The following is a 22,850-nucleotide window of genomic DNA, read 5'->3' as shown; positions in this document are numbered from 1 at the left end:
CAATAGGTTTGTCACATTATGACTTACCACAGCCTTGAGAAAAAAAAGTACTTTGACTGGATTTTGACTTCAAAGAGAATTCAGAGGTGGGTGTGCATGTCTGCTAACGTGTACCTGCTGTTTCAGACTGCTGAGCTGCTGCTGTAGCCCCTGGTTCTCCTTTTCTTGCTCCTGCTTAGACGACGCCAGCTGTTCCTTCTCTTGGCTCACTTCACGCAGCTTCTGCTCGTAGTCACCCTCCAGTTTCCTCATCTCCACCTGCAACTCTTGGCGTGCCGTCAACTCTGCATCCAACTAATTGACATGTAAAGAGTCATAAGGGGTGACAGAAGAGGACAACTTTGAAAATGTCTTTACTTTTAAAGAGGCAATTTTAATCTAGGCAGTTTGTATTACTTCAACATGGTACAGATACCATGGGCTGTCACTGGGAACCTGCATAATCTTCCATTTTAAAGGGTTATCTTTTTGTATAATAAGTTCAATTAAGGATAATTCAGGATGCTTTTTAAAATCTGTAAAACCAGTGAATCTGATTTTTCTATGAATTATATAGGAGTGCAGTGCATTTGCAACCATTTACATTGTCCTGGAGATGCAGTTGTTTAGTGATATTTTAAAGACAAATTAAAGCAATTTCCTGAGATTCTAATGCTTGCAGTTTCATATTATAACATACAGTGTAAATGAGTGTAAATTACTGAGTTAAAGGGCAAATGTAGCTCATATTTTTCAACTTTCATTTTCATAAGGCTTCACAGCCAGAAAGTAAAAAGGAAGAAGAAAACATCTTGTTTATTCTGATGTTCTAGCTTTTTAAAAGTTTAAATAAGATTTCCATAAGAGGCAGACTAAATGAGTATGAATATACACACAGACATGGCTGTTTAATTTTAAGACAGCAGATCCATTTCCTCACTGTGGGTGTCCTGCAGACTCATCCTTAATTTTTGCCAAGAGACGGCCTGCAATTACCCCATCATGCACAACTGGCATTCTGGTGTGTGTGTGTGTGTGTGTGTGTGTCCGTATGTGGAGAAAGAAAAAGAAAAAGACAAAAATGATTTTTTGTTTTCCCGTAATGTGCTTTTGTGCCAGTGTGTGGCTATGATCCATTTGTAGTGTACTTTTTGTGTGGAGGCTAGTTTTACCTCCCTCTTGGCAATCATCCTGTCACTCAAATACAGACATTATAACAACAGCATGGCACAATCAAGGCATTTATCACCATGAGCGCCTGTGGGCGTAGAGTCATTTAGTTACATCATTAGAACATTTTCTGTTCTAAAAACTGATCCATTTCACAACATTCTTTGCACTTTAGACCAAATCTTAGCGGATCTAACTCTGTTTAAGGAAAAGTGAAGTCAATGATGACTGCCAAATCCTGTGTGTATATATATATATACAATCACATAGTATACATATATACATATATATATATATATATGTGTGTGTGTGTGTGTGTGTGTGTGTATTAACAGGTTTCCATAATATATCTGATAGTCAGTTGTCAGGCATGTGTACGCTCATTTTCAAACCCTCTGTTCCTGCCTTTGCCTCATTTGTCATCCTGTGGCAGCCAGACACTAGTTGTACAGAATTTCATTACGGTTCTGTTGTGGCTACTATGTCAGGTTTCTGTGCAATATGTGTCGGAGGGAAATGTCGGCTTTTACAATGCTGTTTCTCCAAAACCCCAATTTCAAAAGGAACCCGTAAAGCAATAGAGGATAAAATGTTTGTTCAAATATGAAGTAAGTTACCAAAAATATTCCTATTGATGAAAAAAATCGATCTTTGTTGTTCCTAATCTTGCAGGTCAGAGTTCCCACTCTTTTCTTGAAAACATTTTTTTTGTGACATATACTAATACTAATCCCAGGTCTGGGTCAAATGCTTTGAAAAGTCTTCTTTTCTGCTGTTGTACCTTACATTGTTGAACATTTACACTTGTTGACCATACAGCCTATCACTGTAACCAGTCCTAGTAACTACTGTATCTTGAACAGTCATCATTTGTGTGCATTTCACCTTCTTTCCCAGCTCAGCAGCTTTAGTCTCACTGGTTTCCACCTTGGTCTGGTCCACCATGTTGTCTGCAGATGAATAAAGTGTAAAAACAAAGGTTTAAAAGTTAAGGTGTAAAAGTTCCACACCTGGAGTTAGTGTAACAATCATTAGGTTTTATCTCATCAAACTGTCAAATTTACCAGAGTGGATATTGTATTCTTGGCCTAACTTTGTTCCAAGTAACACTATTTTCCTCTGCAGAAATAATACATTACCAACCAGTTATTTCTACAAAGATAAAATTTAATTCTGACAACATTAAAAAGTCGCAACGAAATGGTTTGGAATTAATCCCTTTAACAGATATTCTGCTTGACAATGGGCTGGATTATAAGGACACAGAGTAATCAACTCGGTACTCTTACTGAATAATCACAAGAACCACAGGTGGTTCAGTGCCAAAGGGTTTAACAAATTTGGGCAGTAAAGGAGCTAATTAACAGGGAGATGAATGCTACAAAGTCAGTGGATTAAAGCCATCTAATCAATGTGCCTGGAAGAAGGAACAAAAAGTTTGGGAGTGCTCAGGTAGAAAGGCTGGGTTTTAACACGCAAAACTAAACATGGAGATTGTGAGGTTAGGTAAGGACCTTCAGCAGCACAGACAATATTTCGCAGGAAAACAAGAGCTGCCACCAGATTCTGCATACCTCAAGGAGATTGTAAACAGAGTAAATGAAAGGAAAACTAAAAATGTTTTGATACAGCTGAAAGGGATTCATAATGAGACAAAAATAAAACAACAATTTCAAAGTTTTGCAACTGTATACAAGAACCTGGCTCCTTATTTGAAACCTGGTTATTTGAAAGGTACTGAAATGGTTCTTGCTTCTGACATGGTGGCTGGCATAAATGGGACAGAATTCGATGTGATCACACGAAGAGTGGAAAGGGGGGAAAACTGTGCTGATTTTCTGAGTTCAAAGAAAAACACTAAATAATGCATGCCGGGTAGAACTGGGCTGCTTTCCACCGATAATAACTCTGGCAATCTTAAAGGAGGCCAGCTAGTCAGGACACATTTAGCAGCGACGGAATTATAGCCTCCTGTGGTGAGAAACAGAGACCTGCCCTGAAGGAGTATTGAACTCTTGAGACATTGTCGGCACGAAAGCCTCTGCTCTGCTTTCATTCGTAGCCGTCAGCAGGTGTTTCCTACTCACTGAAGCGCAAAGAATCTATTGGAGATGAGCTCACCACTGTTCACAATTATTCCCAAAAAATTAGTAGGTAAATATTTGACTTGTCAATGCATGAGTAGCTGCGAGGATTATGTTATACTGAACATCTTTTAAAAAAGGGGCTTCAGATGTATCTAAAATTTTGCTCAGTATTTATTTTCCCCCGAAGCAACAGCTGGAAATGTCATTTCTTTGAGAGAAAAAAAGTTTTGGCCAAAGACAGTAGCACACATAATGCACAAAGCACTCTGCCTGATGCTCACTCTTCTGTTCAGGCACGGATCAAGACTTCTCCTTAAGAGGCTGTTGGAAAATACTACAGCTCTATGATCAGCTTTATCTCCTCTCAAAATAAAAAAAGACCAGTCACATTTTCCGAGGTTGGGTATTTATTACATTTACAACATTATGTTTATGCAGAGGAGATTTGAAGCCTATTTTTCTCTGTGTCTCCTGCTTTACTGGAGCCTTTTGTCTTCGTAATGTTACTTCTATTGTTCATTATGTACATGTAAATTAGGGTTGTCAAAATAAATGCACTGACAGTGATTATTAATTCATGAAATTTGATTGAAATGTTTAAGGCATTATATTAAATGGGAAAATGTTGTGCACCGTACGTGCAAAACTCCACCTTCCATCCACCTATTGTTGCTCTATTATGTTGATGTTTAAGTGATTTCTCTCGTTGTAATTGTTTTATTTTAAGCTTATGGCTTTTAGTGTGAATAAAAAAAGGCATTCACTTGCATCAGTTTTTTCCTCCAACCCTCTCCAATTATATAGACTTGGAAGGAGCAGCATGTGGCTCAAAAAAAATCTCTGAACACAGATGTATTCGAACCCTCACCATTTGAGTAAAAGATAATTGACCAAATCACTGATGTACAGCAGACCTATTGATAGACCTTGACATGTTCTTCTGCCCATCACTGCCGTGTCTGTCATGTCTCTATTCTCTATTGTTGGGTACCAGCCACAGTTAATAGGCACAGACTGACAGTCATGCTTAGTCCCTCTTTGGCACCACCCTGTGGTGTTTCTGGTATACTGAATGTACATGTACATTTTGGTCATATTAATTCACCCTACTCACCTATCAGGCCTTCAATGTTGAGGCTAAGGTTACGACACTTGAAGTCGGGGTCTGCTCCATTTCTGTGAAGTACGATCTGAGCGGTGCATTCGTCTATCAGCTTGTAGTACTGGGGCCTGTGGTTTCGATGGAGGGAGAAGACAATTAGGATAGAGAAAGAAAAATGCATAGACAACAGTGACATGCAGCTGATTTCGTACACTAACAATAAAAATGCTATAGTGCAGTGAAGTGAATAATAAAATACACCAATAATCTTGTATGCTATGTGGACAAAGAACCAAAATGACAGAGAGCAAGTAGGTCCATTTGTCCAGATAAATGTGTAATGCACACATGCTTTGTCACTCTGTCTTTGTAACCCAGACTGGCTTTCTGTGTGAGCATGACAGTTCGAGTTTCTTGTCACAAAGATTGATTGTGCGCAACTGTGTTCATGGGAGTGTGTTGGTGTATGCCCGGCGCCAAGTCCGATCAAGGCAGCGTCACACAGACACTCAATTTTAGAGGTGTCTTATTCCCTGACCCCATTAGAAGCTGCCAGAGTCACAAACTCAATACTTTATTCTGAGTGTGTGTGTATGTGTGTGCCCCTATTTCCCATATCTCTTTGTCACCCTGTCTGTGTCTAACACTTATTCCATTCTTCTACAGAGAACCAGTGTGGATTTTGTGGTGGAGCAAGAGTGCCATCTAGAGTCATTTTGGTTTAAAATATTTCTCAAAGGATGACCAACGATTATGTTTTTAAATTGAATTAATCACAAGGTATATGTGGATTTATCATGATTAATTATGAGTAATTATGAGTCTAGACAAACCAACATTCCTAAATACGATAAAAATATTTTTTTCCTATAGCACAAATACCAGCAGGGAGACGTTGGATGATGTATAATCTCAAACGCCTTAATAGTAGGACAAGTTTATATCAGTATACATTCAGCAACACGGACAAAAAAAAAGCCAAACCAACTGAGAGTTGTTCAAATCTACCAAGTTAAACAGTCTTTGGGGTTTTCCAAAAAGAAGTCTGTGCAGCACCATACATATGACTACTTAGTGTTTGAACTCACCTACAAAATCAATAGCCTTCAATTTAAATTTGAGATTGCAATACAGCAAGACAAAGACAAAAAAAAGGGGGCCAGAGAAGCAGGTACTCAATCGTTCTTCCCGAGACAAATATAACTCTTCGATTCTTGCACGCACCTTCTTCATACTCTCAGCATCTACCTAGCAATTTACGTCAACTCCCAATTTCTTTTTTTCATTATTGTCACAGCCTCTGCCTCTCTTCTCTTTTCATCTTGGTAATTACCAGGCTGTATTTTCTGTCACTCTACAGCTCTTTCCACCCACTCTCACTTCCTGTCTCTCTGTGGAGAGCATTACTCTGGCTCTATTGTGTTCCACTGGATCACCTGGACGGAATATGCAGGGTAAAGTGAGTAAGGAAGGATGGGAGACCGAGGAGAGGGGCTAAAAATACTTCAGAGGGGAACACTTGTTTGGGTAGTCTTTCCTTTTCTTAGTATTGTATTATTTACACTCTGCTAAAGATATGTTCAAATTTGTTGAAAGATCAACACTGAGTACAAAACAGAAAAATATAATTCACTCATTACAACACAATTATAGCCTCCTGTGGTGAGAAACAGAGACCTGTCCTGAAGGAGTATTGAACTCTTGAGACATTGTCGGCACAAAAGCCTCCACTCTGTTTTCGTTCGTAGCCGTCAGCAGGTGTATATACGTGTACACCTTCACATTTTTGTTTTTTCTTACTTCACTATGCTGGTGAATACAGTATGAGCACTTTGTGTGTACAAGTGCCATCTGCTCTCAGCCTCAAATTAAATTATTCATCCTTTATATATTTATTACCCCACAGCTTCGAAAGACACAAAAAGGGAATATACTTGAATGATTAGAGTCGATACCCTGCTTGTCTATTAAAATATAGTTAGTCCTCTGAAAATATATTTTTAAACGACTGTTAACAAAAGGAAAGAATTTAAAAATGAGGTACCTTTATGATACTACACATGTAAATATAAATTTAAATATTTTTAAAATACAGCTTTTATTGTAGTAATAACTGATATTATTACTAAAAAAATGTAATAACAGATTTTTATTGTTGTGTTTACCAGAGGATTGTTTATCTTACAACACAATTGAGAAAATAAGATTAAAATGTCAGAGGTTTTTCTCTATATTAAGGGTTCTACATTTTACATTTTGACCTTCATCAGGAAACAACGATTGAAATAAAGTAAACACAAGATATTATATACGTTTTTATAGTGGGTTATAATGTTAAATCATGGGCATATTTTTTAAAAAGACATAAAAAGTGTGATCAAGTGTGAGTGAGTAAAATCAGGTTAATTTGTGTCCAGTACATGTCCACATGTCCTACCTGGACAAATAGTCATTACGGATCAACAGCAGGTGTTGCATCAAGGACAGGAAGTGGGTTTCAGCCTTGGAGTCCTTCACAGTGTTGACCAGGATGTCAAAAACTTCCCTCACATCAGTAAAGCAAAAACCAGTTAAGGTCCACTTGATATACAGTATGTATCAACAGTCATTCAGTACTTCTGTATCCAGTATCTCACACTTTACTAAAACGAAAAAGACACGGGACATCTAATCACACTGACATATTTATACTAAAAAACACCATAACCAACACAGTGGGATTTTTAAAATTCATTTGACCTGCTGTGATATTTACACTTGCAGTAAAACATAAAGAGACACTGCTTTGTCCACAGGAGACACCTGGTGTTGTAAACTGCAACTGCAGCCAGTTTTTATTACCACTAAAATGTAGTAGTTTTGTTTATAGTTATTAATCTGGCTCAGTTCCAAAAACGGGATATAATTTGTAACTCTTATGCAAATTAATATGGTTTCTGAGCCATAATCAAACCCAGAACAAACAAAAAATCCAGACAAAAATGGGACAATAATGAACGTGGACGTTTCGGATTAAGTAGTTATTTTTGTTACTTATTACCGTTATGAAAAAAAGTGTGCAGTCTAGAATATTGTTAACTAAACTCAGGGAAGAATATTCATTCCTTCTACTCTCACCAGCAGACCTTAAATTTTTTTCTGCAGTGGAACATTTATCCCACAGGGGAAGGATATTCCATCTCCATACGGATGTCATCAAGACGTGTTTTCAGGTCCTCAGAGTCATCCTCCGCCTGCTCATCAAACACTGTAAGTTGCACCCTCAACTCTTCATTCTCTATCGTCCTCACCTCCTGCAGGGAGAGTCAGGGAAGGATAAAGAGACACTGCGTGAAAAACAGGATGAGTGAGACACTCGTCTACTGAGTGTGAATAGTTGGGAAAGTTTTCACGGTACAGAAATTGCCTCAGTCGTTTCGCAAAACAATGAGACGTGCGTGGAAAATGCAGGCTTGTCAAATATGTATTGGAGTCACTTTGAGACAAAGATCAAAAGTGTTTGTCTTTGTTTACCGTCAGCAGTTCTCTGAGTCCCAGTCTGAGGAGTTCTGAGCGAATATGGATCCTGAAGTCCAACTCTTCTCCTCGGCTGATTAGGGCATTGATTAGCTGCATGCAGCCGCCCTGTGTAAAATACAAACAAATGACACATTTAGATCAAGGACACACTCAACACAAGCAGATCATTAACAAGTGTCTTAGGAAAAAAATCACTAAGTAATCACTTTTCACTTTACAATAACTGATTGTATGCATAAAAAACAAAAAAAAATCACTAAGTAATCACTTTTCATTGACCTGATATTGACCATTTATCATTTGAAACACTGACTCAAATTTAAATAACTGATTGTATGCATAAAAAAAACATTATTAAATCAGTTCAGATATATTAAATGAAAACTGTCTGGAGACCAGTGCAATTAGTTGTAAAAGGCCATTTCTGGGGTCAAGTAAAGAAATGCTATATTTGACATTACATTAATGTCATAATAGATGTTTAATGTGAAAACAATGAATGTGAAAATACCTTAGGGACTGGAACTCAAGTGTCTCAGATGGATTAATCACTAGTATTTTAAAATTTAACTTAATTTCCCATAATAAACAAATCAGGTCAAAGCTGCTAGGACATCACTATCACAATTTATTTTAAAAAAAGTATCAAGCTCAATTGCACAGTACTGTAGTTTTGTCCCCATATCAAGTGCAGGACAGTTTAGACTAACGTTTCGATAACGATATACAATTATAATGACAAAATTATAATGAGAATATATTAAAGCATTTAAATGAATGTAAAGCATTAAACATAAAACTTAATTTCAAAACATAAAAATAATATATTTAAAAATAACTTATTTTCTTTTTATGTCAATGATGAGATTTAGGACATATCAACATTCTGATAGGGTCACCTAAAGATATAATTATAGAAATATAATTAATGAAAGGGTGGTGTGCATTTATTTGGACACTGTTGAGCTAACTACTAGCTACATATCCAAATAGATTCAAGATTTTTCTGAATGAAGTTTTATAAACAGGAGTGGCCAGGCATTAAAAGGTTGTTGAAAGGTTGTTGTCAACACACACCTTGAGAGCAATGTTGGGAATGTTCATGCCGGCGAGGAGAGGCTGAAACCTGTCAATATCCCGTCTCTCAGCCTCCTCTGTTATGGCCTCCAATACACGCTCATGTCTGCAAAAAACATCAATTGACTCATAGTATGCGGTTTCTGTTATTGACAGTTAAATCAAAGATGAATTATGTGACTTTACTTTAAATTGTTTTATAACATTTTACTGCAACTCACAGGTTCTCAGGATGCTCCAGAATAGAAATGGCAGAGAGCAACCTGACAGCATCAACCATCATGTGAGGCACTGTAGGGTTGATGGCTCTGACCAGCAGAGGAATTCCCTCAACAGAATCCAGCATGGATTTCAGACCATACTGAAGTGGGCAGAGAGAAAGTCAGGGGTGAAACAGAGAACGTCCAACAGTGGCTGTTTTATCTATATTAACTTGATTACAATTTAAAATTTTGAACATGACCAGAATTTAATATTACAGACTGTATAAATGTTGCTTTAGTTTAACAATGCCCTCTAGTGGACAATGTCCGGCATTACAACAAGAACAACAAGGACTTCTAATTTGCGGCAAGGATTAAAACATTTAAATGTAGTTCTTTAAACAGTTAAAAAAATCCTACCTTGTTGTTCATGAAGGCCTTAAGACACCGAATGATCTCATGTTGGCATTTCACTCCCATCATTCTAATTAAAAGGGGAAGGAAGACATAAAGGATTATGCAAATTCAGTGCTAAAAATAACATTGCCAAATCTGCATAAATATCTTACGGGTACTCGTCTTTCTCTTCTTGGAGTTTTCGCAAAAGACTGAGGAGCAGGGCCAGACCCTCAGCTCCAAAGTTCTGTACCCAACTGGAAAATACAAAAATAATAGCGGTTTTGTTTATTGTTATGTTCTCTACCGTAGGGATATTTCCAACATCTTACTTCACTGCGTATACCAAAATGTGGTAATGACACTATTTAGCTGCAAAAGCAGCTTTATGAAGTCGGCTCTGTCTGTGGTAACACTGCAGACATGATTATATTATTGTGATTTCTGTTTGCCTTAAGGTTTCAGGATTATAAAGCATAACAATGACCAAAATTTAAAAAAAAAAAAAAAATTGTGTTTGGAACTGTGTTAATTGCAACAGGAATCCGACATTTTACCTAAAGCTTTTAATGTTTATTAGGATCAACACAGTGGAATGCAGTGTAAGGACACGTCTACGTCACCTGACAGGGTTGTTGTTGAGTGAGACTCGTAGAGACTCCAGGCAGCCCAGCAGGTGTGTGTCCCTGTAGTCTGACTTTAACTCCTGGATGTACATCATGGCTGATTTGGAGCTCTCCTTCTGGTTCTGGCCCTATTTATGATACAAAAAAAAAACATCTAACTGTTTACTTTTAGTAAATTCAGCACTACGATCTGTTTATAGCAATAAAGCATACAATAGTTTAAGGTCAAAATGCCGTTGGATTGATAGTGACTTATTTAAAAAGTACAAAGGCATGTAGCTGTAGTGAATGAGTAGTGTACAACTGGTACTGACAGCTTTGGACGTGTGTAAGTACTGAGACACCATCTCCCGCTTGATGCTGATATCTTTCTCTCTCAGAGGTTGCTGCTTCTCATCGTTCAGATTCATATCCACCTGGAACAGAGATGTGGAAAAGAGAGGCGGAAGGGGGTCAGTTTGAAAAGCGGATAACAAAAGCAACAGATAGCTGTATGGACCTAAGTTAACAAAAAACTAACAACTCTTAAACATCTTCGTCATGTGTTTTTAGATCTTTGAGGGACAAAGAACAGAGGATGAAATATTTCTAGCAGACAAGAAATGATAATTATCACATTTGTCAATATATGTGAATGTATTCATCTTCAAACACACACACGGTCTCACCAGCATCTGTTCAAAGAGCTCCAGGACGTATTCGTCAGAATGATCATGCAGCATGGCAGACTGAGCACTGATCTCATAGCTGGCAGCAGCAGAGTGACGTTGACTAGGGACTTGTCCAGGTTTATCTTTGTCCTTCTTCATCCTCATGCTGGTGAAACGTTCCAGCTGTTATAGTAAAATTATTTGACACAAAAAAGATCAAACACAATTCACAATGTTGTTATTTCTTTCAGTTAAAAACAGCTAAAACTTTTGAGATGATGACTACAAAAAACCAATACGTTTTTGCACACACTGAGCAGGCCACATAAAAACAACATGTATGTTAACTTTGTTGTGGGAAATGTTACTTTCTTAAATAGGCTTGTTTTCTGAAGTTGGCCCACAGGAATTCTCAGGTAGTTATATTTTATAACAGCATCCACTCAAACTACATGCAATCTTGGCACTTGGTGGCATTGGAATCACCTATAATGACTAAATTAACATAGTCCCATAAGTGCAACCCTCAATAACTTCTATTTCTCAAACTTAGAGGCATCACATGCCAAGTCAGTGCCAAGTTTTATTTTTGTCAGTGTACATCTTTATAGCAGGCATTGTCAGTAGAAGACACACACACTGAAAACATAAACCAAGAGGATTGATTAGGTGGCGACACACATGACATTAATGAACAGACTAAGTATTAGGCACCACAAAGACAAAGTGACAGATGCACACAGATAGTATATGTGAGCTGTAACAAACCTACCTCATCAGGAATCAGACGTTTGAGCTTCTGCAGAAAGGGAATCAATGAATGAGAAAATACAGAAAGGAATGGGGGGTGAAATAATCAGGAATAAAGGACAGTAAGAGAGAAGGTTGGAGGGAGAAAAATAAAGATAATTAATTAGTCTGAAATTATTGTAAAAGTAAAGAGATCCTGGAAAAGATTACAGTTGATTGACATCACGTTCACCAAGTAAAAAAAAATCATATCTTAACTAAATAGATTTATAAGACAGTATCATTTGAGTTAACCAGACATGTGAAAGGCTGTAATTACCGATTGGCACATAACATTAGATGGAGGGGGAAATGTGTTACACATGCCTAACGTAAATGAGGAAAAAGCCATAAAACTGCACTTGCAGTCTTTGGCCAGTAGAGGTCAGGCTACAGCAATTAATTGTCATACTGGGGCACCATTAGTATGATACGTACATGAGCAGAACTGGTCAAAGTCAGACCAACAGATCAAATCAAATTAATATTAGGAATGGACCGTTAACTGCAGCAGAAGTATAATTACAGATTTACATGCATGAATTTGTGTCTCTATTCATTTAATCTCACACTGACATCTGATATGAATGTAAATACATTTTTCTTTGGAAATTATTTAAAAAACAAACAATATAACAAAAATAACAAACAAACTGACTTAATAGATGAGCTGTATTTTTGGACACTGTTACTTTGATTAATCCTGTGAAGGAGTGCAAAAATAGCTGCTCTTAAGGGGGTGAGTCCTTTACTACAGTTGGCAGAACTGGGCATGTTAATTGGATATTCTTGTTTACCAGGAGAGCAAGACAGGGAGGGACAAAAAGAAGTAGACGAAAAGAAAGGATTGTGATTACAAAGACAGGAGTCTAGAGAGGGGTGGTGGGAGCTTACACAGCTGCCACTTAATAACTGAGCCTGAATCGATGCACAGGCACACAGAGAAACGGCAGCTGATGCATGAAAACTCGTGTTGTCGTAGCACTCGTACCTCTGAAAGAAATAAACACCCGACTGTAGATTTTGTGTTACTTTTTGTGTCACACACAATTAAAAACAGGCACTGATGAGAAAACTAATTCAGAGTCGACATTAGGAATTTAGATAAAGAGCGATGAAGCTTTAACAGGGGGTGGGGAGGGCAGTGGTGGCTTGGTAGTTAAGGAAGCAGATTTGGGTCCGGAAGCAAATTTGACCTGATCAGTCAAAAACGTATCATGTTCGCTGAGGCAGAACAGTAATTAAGCATTTTAGTGCTTAGCTGCAAAGCATAAAGTGGCAGAGCATGAGAGTGCAACGGTGGACAGGGTGCACCTGGTAAGAAATTTACTTAAAATACCTCAAAAGACCAAGGATTCCTGACAGTCAACAAATATAATGTTCAACAAGTAGAAATTAATTTTCAATAACCACTTTTCTGTTTGTACAAGACTTTATTGGCAAAAACTTGGTTAAGAATTAAATGCTTTCTCAGAAAGGTACCATGACGTGTCTGTTGGAAAAGCCAATAACAGAACCAATAGCTTTTTTATCATGTTTAAATATATATAAAAATGTTTTTAATAATAACATATAAAATATAAAGTATTGTGGAGGTTAGTTCCAAGCAGCACATTTACATAAAATGCTGTTACGCCAAGATCTTATTAAAGATGAATAAGACCAAATGTATTTGTGATACACTGATCCTTAGAATTACTTTTTAAGTACTCCATTTGATCTATGGTGAAAGAAGTCTTAGAGCTTAAAAATCAAAGGGTTTGGATGATTAATCAGTCCATTTGGTGAATATATAAATGTATGCATGTCCCAGGTGCTCATATTTATTTTTTAATACTCAATGTTTTCAGATTAGGTTTAAAATCCCTTTGGTGAGGATTTCAGGGGGTTGGATAATACCTGCAATTTAAATATATTAACTCATGCTCTAGGACGAGAGAAATTCCATAGACAAAAATATGTCACCAATTAGAAGGGAGGGATCCCTTTACAAGCGCTTCCCCAGTTTTCCTCTAGGTCTGGGCAAAAAGCATGCCCACAAACTGCTTAATTTTAATTCAGAGAGTTCCTAAAGCACAGGCAGTCAGTTAAATGGGGTGATTCATCTAATCAACTATCAGTTAAATGGGGTGATTAGGCTCAGACTGGTGCACTAGAACAGGACAGATTCCTTCCTTACTTCATTTTAGCAGAATCTTTTATCACATGTGAAACATGCATGGGTACAAACTGACCACACATTTATGAATCTAAATCTGGAATAGAATAATTACCGGTTGTCCGTTGCATGACACAGTCAGACCACTGTACCAGTGATGTTCTTGATGTAAGGCATTTCTTTCAGGTGTTTGGCGAGACCTCCCTTCATGCTGTCTGTCAATTCCGATAATACTCATACAGAGATCAGACAGAAAAACTGATGTGGAATTTCCAGGAAATTTTAGACAATATTAAAAAAAAGCAGAAAGCAAGGATCTTTAGACCCACTTCTTTTAGTGTTCTTTTTGGGTAAACCCATTTAAATATCAGTACCTGGGCTTTTACTGACAGATCATCAATCCCCACACACTCTTGCAGTGCCTCAATGAGAAAATAATTATACAGCCATGATGAAAGTGGGGAAAAAACGAGGACAGAGATTAGTCTGTTTCAGTCTGCTCCCGTCTCTGAGAGCAGACAGCTAAAGAGATCCCGAATCAGCACAGGCTGAGAGAGATATAATAAGCAAGTCACGCACTGCTACTGATACCAGACATGTTTAAGTAGCAGATCCAGACAGTGATGAGATATTATATGTAAATTAGAGAAAGAATAATGAAAACTGAATGCAGAAGAAGTAGAGGGAAAGTGGTCACTTTTAGCACAGATAAGTGCAACTGCAACTTTTCTTGATTTAAAAACAATAGATTAAAATTTGAGATGTTGGTTAAGGAGATATTTTTCTTTTTAAATGGATCTTTCAGAAGTACCACTGAACTTTTAAAGGCTGCCAGAATATGACTATGGCTATGTTTCTTTATTGATAGCAAGCGAAGAAACTAACATCACTTTCAATGTACCATTACTCTCAAACCCCTCTTTACTAATAAAAACTGTTCACCCCACAACCTAAATGACTAATGTAAATAGTAATCTTATGAGTTAACTTCCTTCAACAGAGGTGGAGAGGGTAATACTTCATAGCATTGCAATGTTAATTTTGCTTACTGTGTTGTCAAGGCTACAAGCTTGTATCATGCATGGGGAAGCAGCACTTACAAGGGCACACCCAGAACCAGCAGTAGTGAGTTTACTTCACAGAACAGATAAACCAGGAAATTACTTTAAACTGCACAAATAACTGCAGACTGTGGAAATAACTGCACAAAGCTGCTTTAGGAATGAACCCTACAAGACAGTAGATAGTGATAACAGTTACCACTGAATCATCCTTGTTTCCCAAGTCTCTTAAAACAAAGCTGTATTATTTCCAGGAATGACACCAGGTTTCAGAGGTTGCAACCACTGACCCTCTGATTCAAAGTTCTGTTGGGTGCATTTACAGTCCACAATGCCAGAAATTAGTTTTAATTGAGATCAGATTAATACTTGAGCAATCAAAACTGACTTGTGCACTGTCTACCGTACAGGTCTTGTTGCGCAAATAAATATGTCAACATGTGTTTATCAATGTGGTAGTTTTGTGCAATCAATGTCAGTTAGTTTGGTAGCATGTTTTTTTTTTTTACTCTCAGAGACTCAGACATTTTTTCTGAAAAACTCAAAAGCTCAGCATCACCAGTCACACTAAATACCTTGGCAATTTTGTTCTTTCCGCTAACTTATTAACAGACACGATGACATTTCAAAGATATTCATGAATCGAATGTGTCATGGGCCATAACTAAACATATACACACCTTTTCACAGCAATATTAACCCTGTTATGTGGTGATAACTACTGTACAATTAATAAACAATTAAAGTAAAAAATAATCCAGCCCTGAGGAATTTACATTGGCCAGTGCATTTAACATTTTACCCCAGTTTCCATTACTCTCCTTTTTGTAAGATTCTGGGAGAGGTGTGGCTCAGTTAGCTCTCTGTTCTTTTGGTAATAAACCTATATTTAGCTTTTAAATCATTCCATTACATCAGCGTAAGTGAGCAGACAGCTGTTTTTTCATCACCATTTAATAGAGTCTGATGATGCATCTCACAACAAGATTTTCCCCACCACAACAAAAGGCCTTGCCAGAAAACAGTTCCTATCCAGGTTTGTAATTTGAAGTGATGTGGGATTTAACAAATAGGATTACGAGAAACACCCAGTGATATCTAAAAGAGGTTCAGCTAAGCCAACCGCACTACTGGCACACGATTAAATGATTTCCTCAGAAACCAGGAAAAAAGGAGTGGTTATGTTCATATGGGTTAGAAAAACAACACAGGGAAACATGGCCAGCTTGCAATTCTTACAAGCAAATTATAATACCATTGAATCATGTTAATAGATTACAGGCTAGGAAAGTGGTTGGTACTATCTGAGTGTGGAGTCTGTGGAGGGAAGACAAAGTGGTGACATCCCCATTATTGCCATTTATTAACTTGTTTCATTTATGATTTTTTTTTTCATCTTATCAGATAGGGAAAATACTAAATTTAACATTAGGTCATCTATACAATATTAAGAGCTACATTGGAAGGTATAATATGTGTATTCTATTTTTGTAATAGATATACAGCTGCATGCAGCTTTTATCTGTTTAAATTGCTGTTTAAAGACACAATATCATTTACATTTTAAACATACAACATATGTTCACATGATTATTAGATTATTACCATGATTATGCAAGACTTCTGAAAGTTAACACAACCAGGGCCTAATGCTGGCTGGTGCTAAAGCTAAAAGGCCAACTTTTTGTCGGTGCTGAAGACTGTACTGTTCAAGGAGATGCTACTTATTACATCCATCACCCAGCCACATGGTTGTGACTTGGCTGCTTTAGACAAGCCAACCAAGCTACCAATGGGCCTAGCTGTTCAGCACATTTCAGCAAACAATTAAATGGATTTAATGCTACGGATTAAAAAGGTGCCACAAGTGAAGCCCTAGTAAAAATCAATGACATAGAGAGAGTGTTGTAGAACAGTGACATTTAAAACCATTTTAGACATCAACATGCAAAGTTACTTTACAACTACCGGTAGTTCAGAACACTAGTTGTTTCTCCAATTAACTAAGAGTATCCTTCAGACAGTAATGTCATCATGTGGAGATACTCAGTGTTCTATGATTAGCTGTAATCTGTTTGGGGGCACTAAAAAGAGACACATAGGAGTAACACTATAATCCTGACTAAGCCCCCCATTGACTACGTAACATTCTCAGTGTAGAGTATTCATATCCCTAAGGTACAGTTGCAGGTCTACTTGACTGTCTGCAACTCTGTTGCCACTCTCTCTCTCTCACACACACACTGTTTGATTAGTCCCAATATAAAAATGTAGGTGTATAACACAATTAAATAATGAGTATTAGGGTGTAAAAATTAGGCACAAATGTTAAACCACAATAAGTTTGATTTGTCAAATTAGAACCATCCTGCTGTGATGCATCCAATTTAGATACTTGGCAGCAAAAATATTTTTGGCCTTGGAGTCAGAATGTGTTATTCATTACAAAAGTGTTTCAAATATTCTTAGTGTACATGAATGACAGAACTGGACTGTGGGTTTTACATCATCTTGACCTTTAGAGTTCTGGGAGAGGACAGAGTACAATAAACATACTTTACAGTATAATCTGGCCTTTTGGTACCTCCTTACACAATGGATGGAAAGGAGTGAATGAGTAAGATAAGGTTAAGCAATAATGGAGGAGAATAAGGAAGCATCCTGTAAGCTATTTTTGCACAACTTCCTGTTACAAACCACAGAATTTGAGTAAGTAAAAAAACAATTGTATCTGTTTTTGATACAAATGCATACATGAACAACTAAAAAAGTAACTAAAGCACGAGCATTTAGTTTGAGTTTGAATACAAAATTAACAAGACTTTATATTTTAACTTTTTATATAACTTTCCTTCAATAACCTTCCATTTAAAAGAGACAATTGTGACAAGGAGGTAAAGGTTCTCTCATTGTGATAACCATAAGAAACTTTCTTATTTTCTTTTGCAAGCCCACTGTATCAGTCATATGATTGAAGCATTTACAAATGCCAACACATTATAGGGACCACATCTTGACATGGTGGATAATGGTCACAAAAATTGTGTTCATAAAAACCCTGCAAACGCAGCCACTCTTGCGGACAATTTTGGTCAATAGAAAAACCACCGTCACGAGAGAGCATTTGAGCTTCAAGTGCACATACTGTATGTGCTCTGGCAAGCACAAGGCCTTAAATGAGCAGGAGCTCATCGGTGGCTAAATAGGAGGTTGTTACAATGTTTTACATACATTTAAGAATACAATCCTCAATGCTCTTCAATATAGTTAATATATATTACATATATTTAGGTAATACCCAAGAATAAACCTTGACGAGACAAATTTTTTGACTGGCTTTGCTTTTACAAATAAACTAATCGCTTGTGTATATGAGGCAGCACAGTAACTCCTGTGTACAGTACATCTTCCTAATTACACTCATTTAATGCTTACCACCTCATTCAATGCTCACCCCCTTATTAAGAGGACATTGGTAGGCAGACATTGATTGACTTCTTCACACCTTTGAGGGGTCACGTTCCACACAGTTAAGGGCTGAAGAGAGGCTACATTTACTTCTCATTTTGGCAAAATAATGCAGATATCTATAACAACATTTTAAAATTAATACTCCATTCAAACATGTCCACATGCCATCACACCTCACAACCACAGCTAAACTCTATTATTTATTTTGCAGTACTTCAACACTGCCTGTACATACTGTACTGTATGTACATATTGTTCATCTGTATATCTGATACTTGAACATCCATCCATCCATCTATCTTTTATTATAGTTTACGTTGTGTCTGCTTACTTTGAGAATTTTTTTCAACATACGTTTTTCTGAAGTTTTTCTGGAATCAAACGCTAGCTTTTGGTTTCTTAAGTAAATGTGAAACCTGGAATTATAGTTCCAGATATATATATTTTTTTGGCCTGTGTCCTGTACCTATTACTGATGGCACCTCTACATATATAGCATATTGTGACTGCCCTATCTGCATCCTCCAACTTTCATTATTATATTTATTGTCTTCCTATAGTAAGTATATTACTATGGTTAACTTTTGTATGGTTACTTAACTTTGTTTTGAACCATTAGGCCCAGTACAAGTTCATGTGCATATTGAGTAATCTTACTTGACAATATAATCTTCATCAATTAAAAATAAACACAGGATGCCATGTGCCTGTTACTGTGTTGGAGAAGACAGAACCTTGTAAATTAAGATGGCTGATCATATGAGACTCACTGCATTTCATTTGCTTCACTGAAACTAACTGAGTAAGACACTGGGAGACAGACCTTGATTTCTTTACTTTGAAGGTGTTAACTTAAATTGAGCGTTTGCTGAGGTGGTTCCCCCAGGATGTAGCTGCTTCATTGCACAAATGCATACGCGAAAACAACATTTTATGCTTAACAGAAGGGCTGCCATCACTCATACCTGCACAGTTCAACATTAACAAGGTAACTACTTCCACCATTGTTCTGCAACACTCACTTTGATAGGTACTTCTTTAAATACCTTTTGGTTATTTTTGAATACTAGTCAAAACATTTTTCCTGTCAAGGTTTATTGTTGGGTATTACCAAACAAACAGCACATCGACTTTTAATATTAGTATTAGTAATATTAGTATATATTATATATATATTAGTATATATTATATATATATATTTAATGTGTGAAGAAATCAATAATCAATGGAATAACAATTAGATTGTTAAGAAAGAAAGAAATTCAACTGGATCTTGACAGAAATGTACCATGCCTACAAACCAGGAAGGAGCACGTGTGAGAAGAAGCAACGTCTTGGTGGAAGCCAAGTGAGTTGTCAATTCTAAACTAAAGAAAAAGGCTTGTCATCAAACACTTAAAACATGACTTAATCATTTATTGCCTTGGCCTTCTCATTTACTCTGCTGCACATCTTGCACTTTCCAAACATCTAATTTATAAAAGCATCTGCGCTGTTTCTTGTTGTTGGCCTCTGTGCTAGCTTCTGAGCACTGACCTTCTGGAATATGCCAATGCCACAGAAAAAATGCTGTTCATGACAACAGGTTGGATTTAAAATATAAAGAAAATATCTTCTTAACATATTTTTTAGACTTTTTTGCTAATGTCGGTGAATCTCACTTGGTTAGCCAACCCTAAAGTATGGCCATGCCCGAACACAACCATAAGAGGGAAATTGATTAACTTAACAATGTATGTCCCACTTCATTACCGTAATTAAAGGGTTGTTTACGGTTGACCTGCCATGTCTCAGACAAAAACAAAAGGCACACAACCAATGATCTATGCATCGCTGTTCCTCTCACTCATAATGCAAGTTTAATTGTCTTACAAAGGGGGCAAATCATGGGACCATTGTTGTGCCAATGAATACATATGATTCAGAGCCAAAATGTACAGTATATTTTTCTGATATAGTTCTTGGTTTATTGGTTTCTTTATTTAGATTAAATATGGCATTTAAGCTGTGGTCAAAAAAACTAATTATATCAAATGCATATTATCCAGTAAGGGGCAAATTACCTTGGTTTCTAATACTGCTATGATAAACCACAGGCTCAGAAGTGTCTGTGACCAGGTGCATTTCCCATTTCTTTATGCAAAAATGTAATACAAACAATGTCTGAGAGCAAAGCATCTGTGTGTTGCACCTCCTCCACAAAGAAGGAAATAGTCTTACATCATAAATTATTCAATATTTTAATCTATCGCTTTGTTTCTTAGAAATATCAGGAAAACTTTGCACAGTTAATAAAACACAATGTGCATGGTGATCAATATCTTAGAGGAATCAAAGTAGGTGGCGCTTTGGCCCAGAGGCAATGTCTCTGTCATTGGTGTGGAACCCCAGGGTTCACCTCCTGGGCAAGTTCGAATCCCGGTTAGTAAGTAGTAGTAGTAGTAAGGGTTAATACCTTCCAGTGGACTCACCACCTGCAGGAAGGTTTAAGGGGGGTTGGTACGGTGCAGTGTGATTTGGGTGGCGACTGCTGCCCCCGCGACCCGGTAACGGATAAGCGGAGGAAAATGGATGGATGGATGGATGGAATCCCAAAGTAGTCTAAGTCTGCAAAAATGCATACTGTGCAACTGTGCATACCCTGCACTTTTACTACTACATGTCTATCTTGCTGCTGTAACGACTGAATTTCCTTGGTTTGAGATGAATAAACTCTCATCTTATCTCACTTCACACATCTGATTATGATGGTATGTCTAAAATGAGGAAAAAGCACTTAGGACTTAAACCTTAGATTGTGATGAAGTCATTATGACACCACAACATAACACTACACCTTTGACTGAAACATGACCATGTGTAATAAAAAGTCTGCCATTTAAGTCTCAAATGTCAAAGCAACTCTTACTCAAACCACACTTGTTTACAGTATGTGCTGTTATCAAAGGTCATTTCACATTGGTGGAAGTAGATGACTTGTGTTTACTTAACAACTGACTGCAATTTTCTCTTTAGGAATTCTACTGTAAATTTATACAGCATTTTTCTGGTCTTTCTATGTCCAGTCAAGTCAAAAACTGCAATAAAAATTAAAAGAAAAATCAAAAAAGTCAAATTTTAGTGGAAAGCAAAGTTTTAACAGTTCTTAAGTGTCAAAGAGACTGCTTTCTTATCAAAAAAACGTCATTGACAAACACAGACTATGCCAACTCTACAAAAGGGTGGCACTACAGAAAGTTTAAAAACCAGTGACTAATGTACAGGTGGTACTAGGTACATAAAAAAAGTAAACACTAAAAGTCAGTGACTTACTGAAAGCAAGTGAGACAGGGTTGAGTGAGTGTGTATGTGTGTGTGTGTAACTGTTTGCTGAGTAACCAAATGTGTCTCCTGTGCATCCTCTATGGTTACCATTTGTCTGCTTGTATATCAGTTTTCACCTGTTGCTAGACATGGCCATTGGGTTACATTACACAACAGTTTGAAATGGTTGATGACAGACATCTACATCTACTATTGCTCCTGCAGCTCTGCTTGCATCACAACACTACACAGAATCACAACATGCTGACGCGACCTTGTGTCCTTATTCCAGAGTCACCTCTGGAAAATCCATGGTGTCACTGCCAACACCTTTTCATAGCAAGTCTGCTCTTTTGAGATTATTCATCTCATTTTTAAGAGGTGGATTAAGCAGAGCACCCTTTTACAGAAAAGTGTCTAGAAAATTAAATGTAAACATAACATTTTACTTTATTGTTAATACCATAGGAGCCAAAGTTTGTAATGATTATGATAATCGAACCTCTGAGTCATGTGTTGAGTTGCCGCAGTTTGTCAGGATTTTACAATTTATGAGTTTTGCTTTGGAATACAGGTTTCAAAGTTGATGGGCCCGGCACTTCCTCATGTACCCACACTTTTTTGTGTGAATAGTTGTAAATATATCTTAGAGACAGTGTCAACAGCTTGTGCAAAACTCTGAAGTGGGAAAGTAGTTACAGGTAAAGTGACAGTTTGTTCTTTTCGCTTTAAACAGTGAAAGCAAATATAACCATCTGTCCCGTTTGGTATACATGGATCCCGCAAACAAACAGTGGAGTGAATGGACAGAAAGTAACACTTACAAATTTCTTTTTCCCATCTCCATCCTCGTAGTTCTTTTTGGACTTCTTGTCCTTCTTGGGACCAGCCGCTGAAGCAGAGTTGCCCGTGTGTGGATCCATACTCATAAATTAATCCGTTTCCTGGAGTCGTTTGTCAAAATAGCTCCGTGTGGCGGTTATCTCCCAACTCACGGGGCAACAAAAAAAGAATTATCCTTCCAATGTTGTTTTTCTCAACTTTCTTATAAAAGTGATACAACCATCCAATTCCGGGCCTGTATTTGCCCTGGCTAACTAGCCACAATTAGCACAGGGCTGCTAATGAATTGGTACGAAGCCAACTTCACCGAGTGAAGCCCCTTGCTAAAGCCGCAGCTCTGTCTCTTTCTCTGAAGGAGGGAAATTCAAAGCAGCCCCAAAGCTCCGAAACAAAACGTCCGAAAACAACATGTGGCG

The 22,850-nt window shown here is 37.3% G+C and overlaps 1 protein-coding gene across 2 annotated transcripts in view; it reads right to left on the bottom strand.

The window, feature by feature from the left end:
* Positions 1-22,844, bottom strand: part of diaph1 (diaphanous related formin 1) — a 75,812-nt gene extending 52,968 nt beyond the window's left edge. Inside the window, exons 1-15 of one of the 2 annotated variants that reach the window (XM_008327021.2) lie at positions 22,416-22,844; positions 11,582-11,608; positions 10,828-10,992; positions 10,474-10,575; positions 10,157-10,287; positions 9,707-9,790; positions 9,558-9,621; positions 9,156-9,295; positions 8,935-9,040; positions 7,852-7,962; positions 7,513-7,631; positions 6,776-6,892; positions 4,351-4,466; positions 2,035-2,099; positions 115-294 (exon numbers count right to left, since the gene is read on the bottom strand). In XM_008327021.2, coding sequence (XP_008325243.1) covers positions 115-294; positions 2,035-2,099; positions 4,351-4,466; positions 6,776-6,892; positions 7,513-7,631; positions 7,852-7,962; positions 8,935-9,040; positions 9,156-9,295; positions 9,558-9,621; positions 9,707-9,790; positions 10,157-10,287; positions 10,474-10,575; positions 10,828-10,992; positions 11,582-11,608; positions 22,416-22,520 — 1,632 coding nt within the window. In that variant the 5' untranslated portion in view covers positions 22,521-22,844. The remainder of the gene's footprint in view (positions 1-114; positions 295-2,034; positions 2,100-4,350; positions 4,467-6,775; positions 6,893-7,512; positions 7,632-7,851; positions 7,963-8,934; positions 9,041-9,155; positions 9,296-9,557; positions 9,622-9,706; positions 9,791-10,156; positions 10,288-10,473; positions 10,576-10,827; positions 10,993-11,581; positions 11,609-22,415) is intronic. The other variant, XM_008327022.2, reaches the window with a different exon arrangement.
* Positions 22,845-22,850: the final 6 nt, after the last annotated feature.

This window comes from Cynoglossus semilaevis, chromosome 15 (assembly GCF_000523025.1).
Source record: "Cynoglossus semilaevis isolate Cse_v1.0 chromosome 15, Cse_v1.0, whole genome shotgun sequence".
Lineage (NCBI taxonomy): Eukaryota > Metazoa > Chordata > Actinopteri > Pleuronectiformes > Cynoglossidae > Cynoglossus > Cynoglossus semilaevis.
The sequence above is the reverse complement of the archived record's forward strand: the minus strand, read 5'-3'. Positions and strand labels throughout refer to the sequence as shown.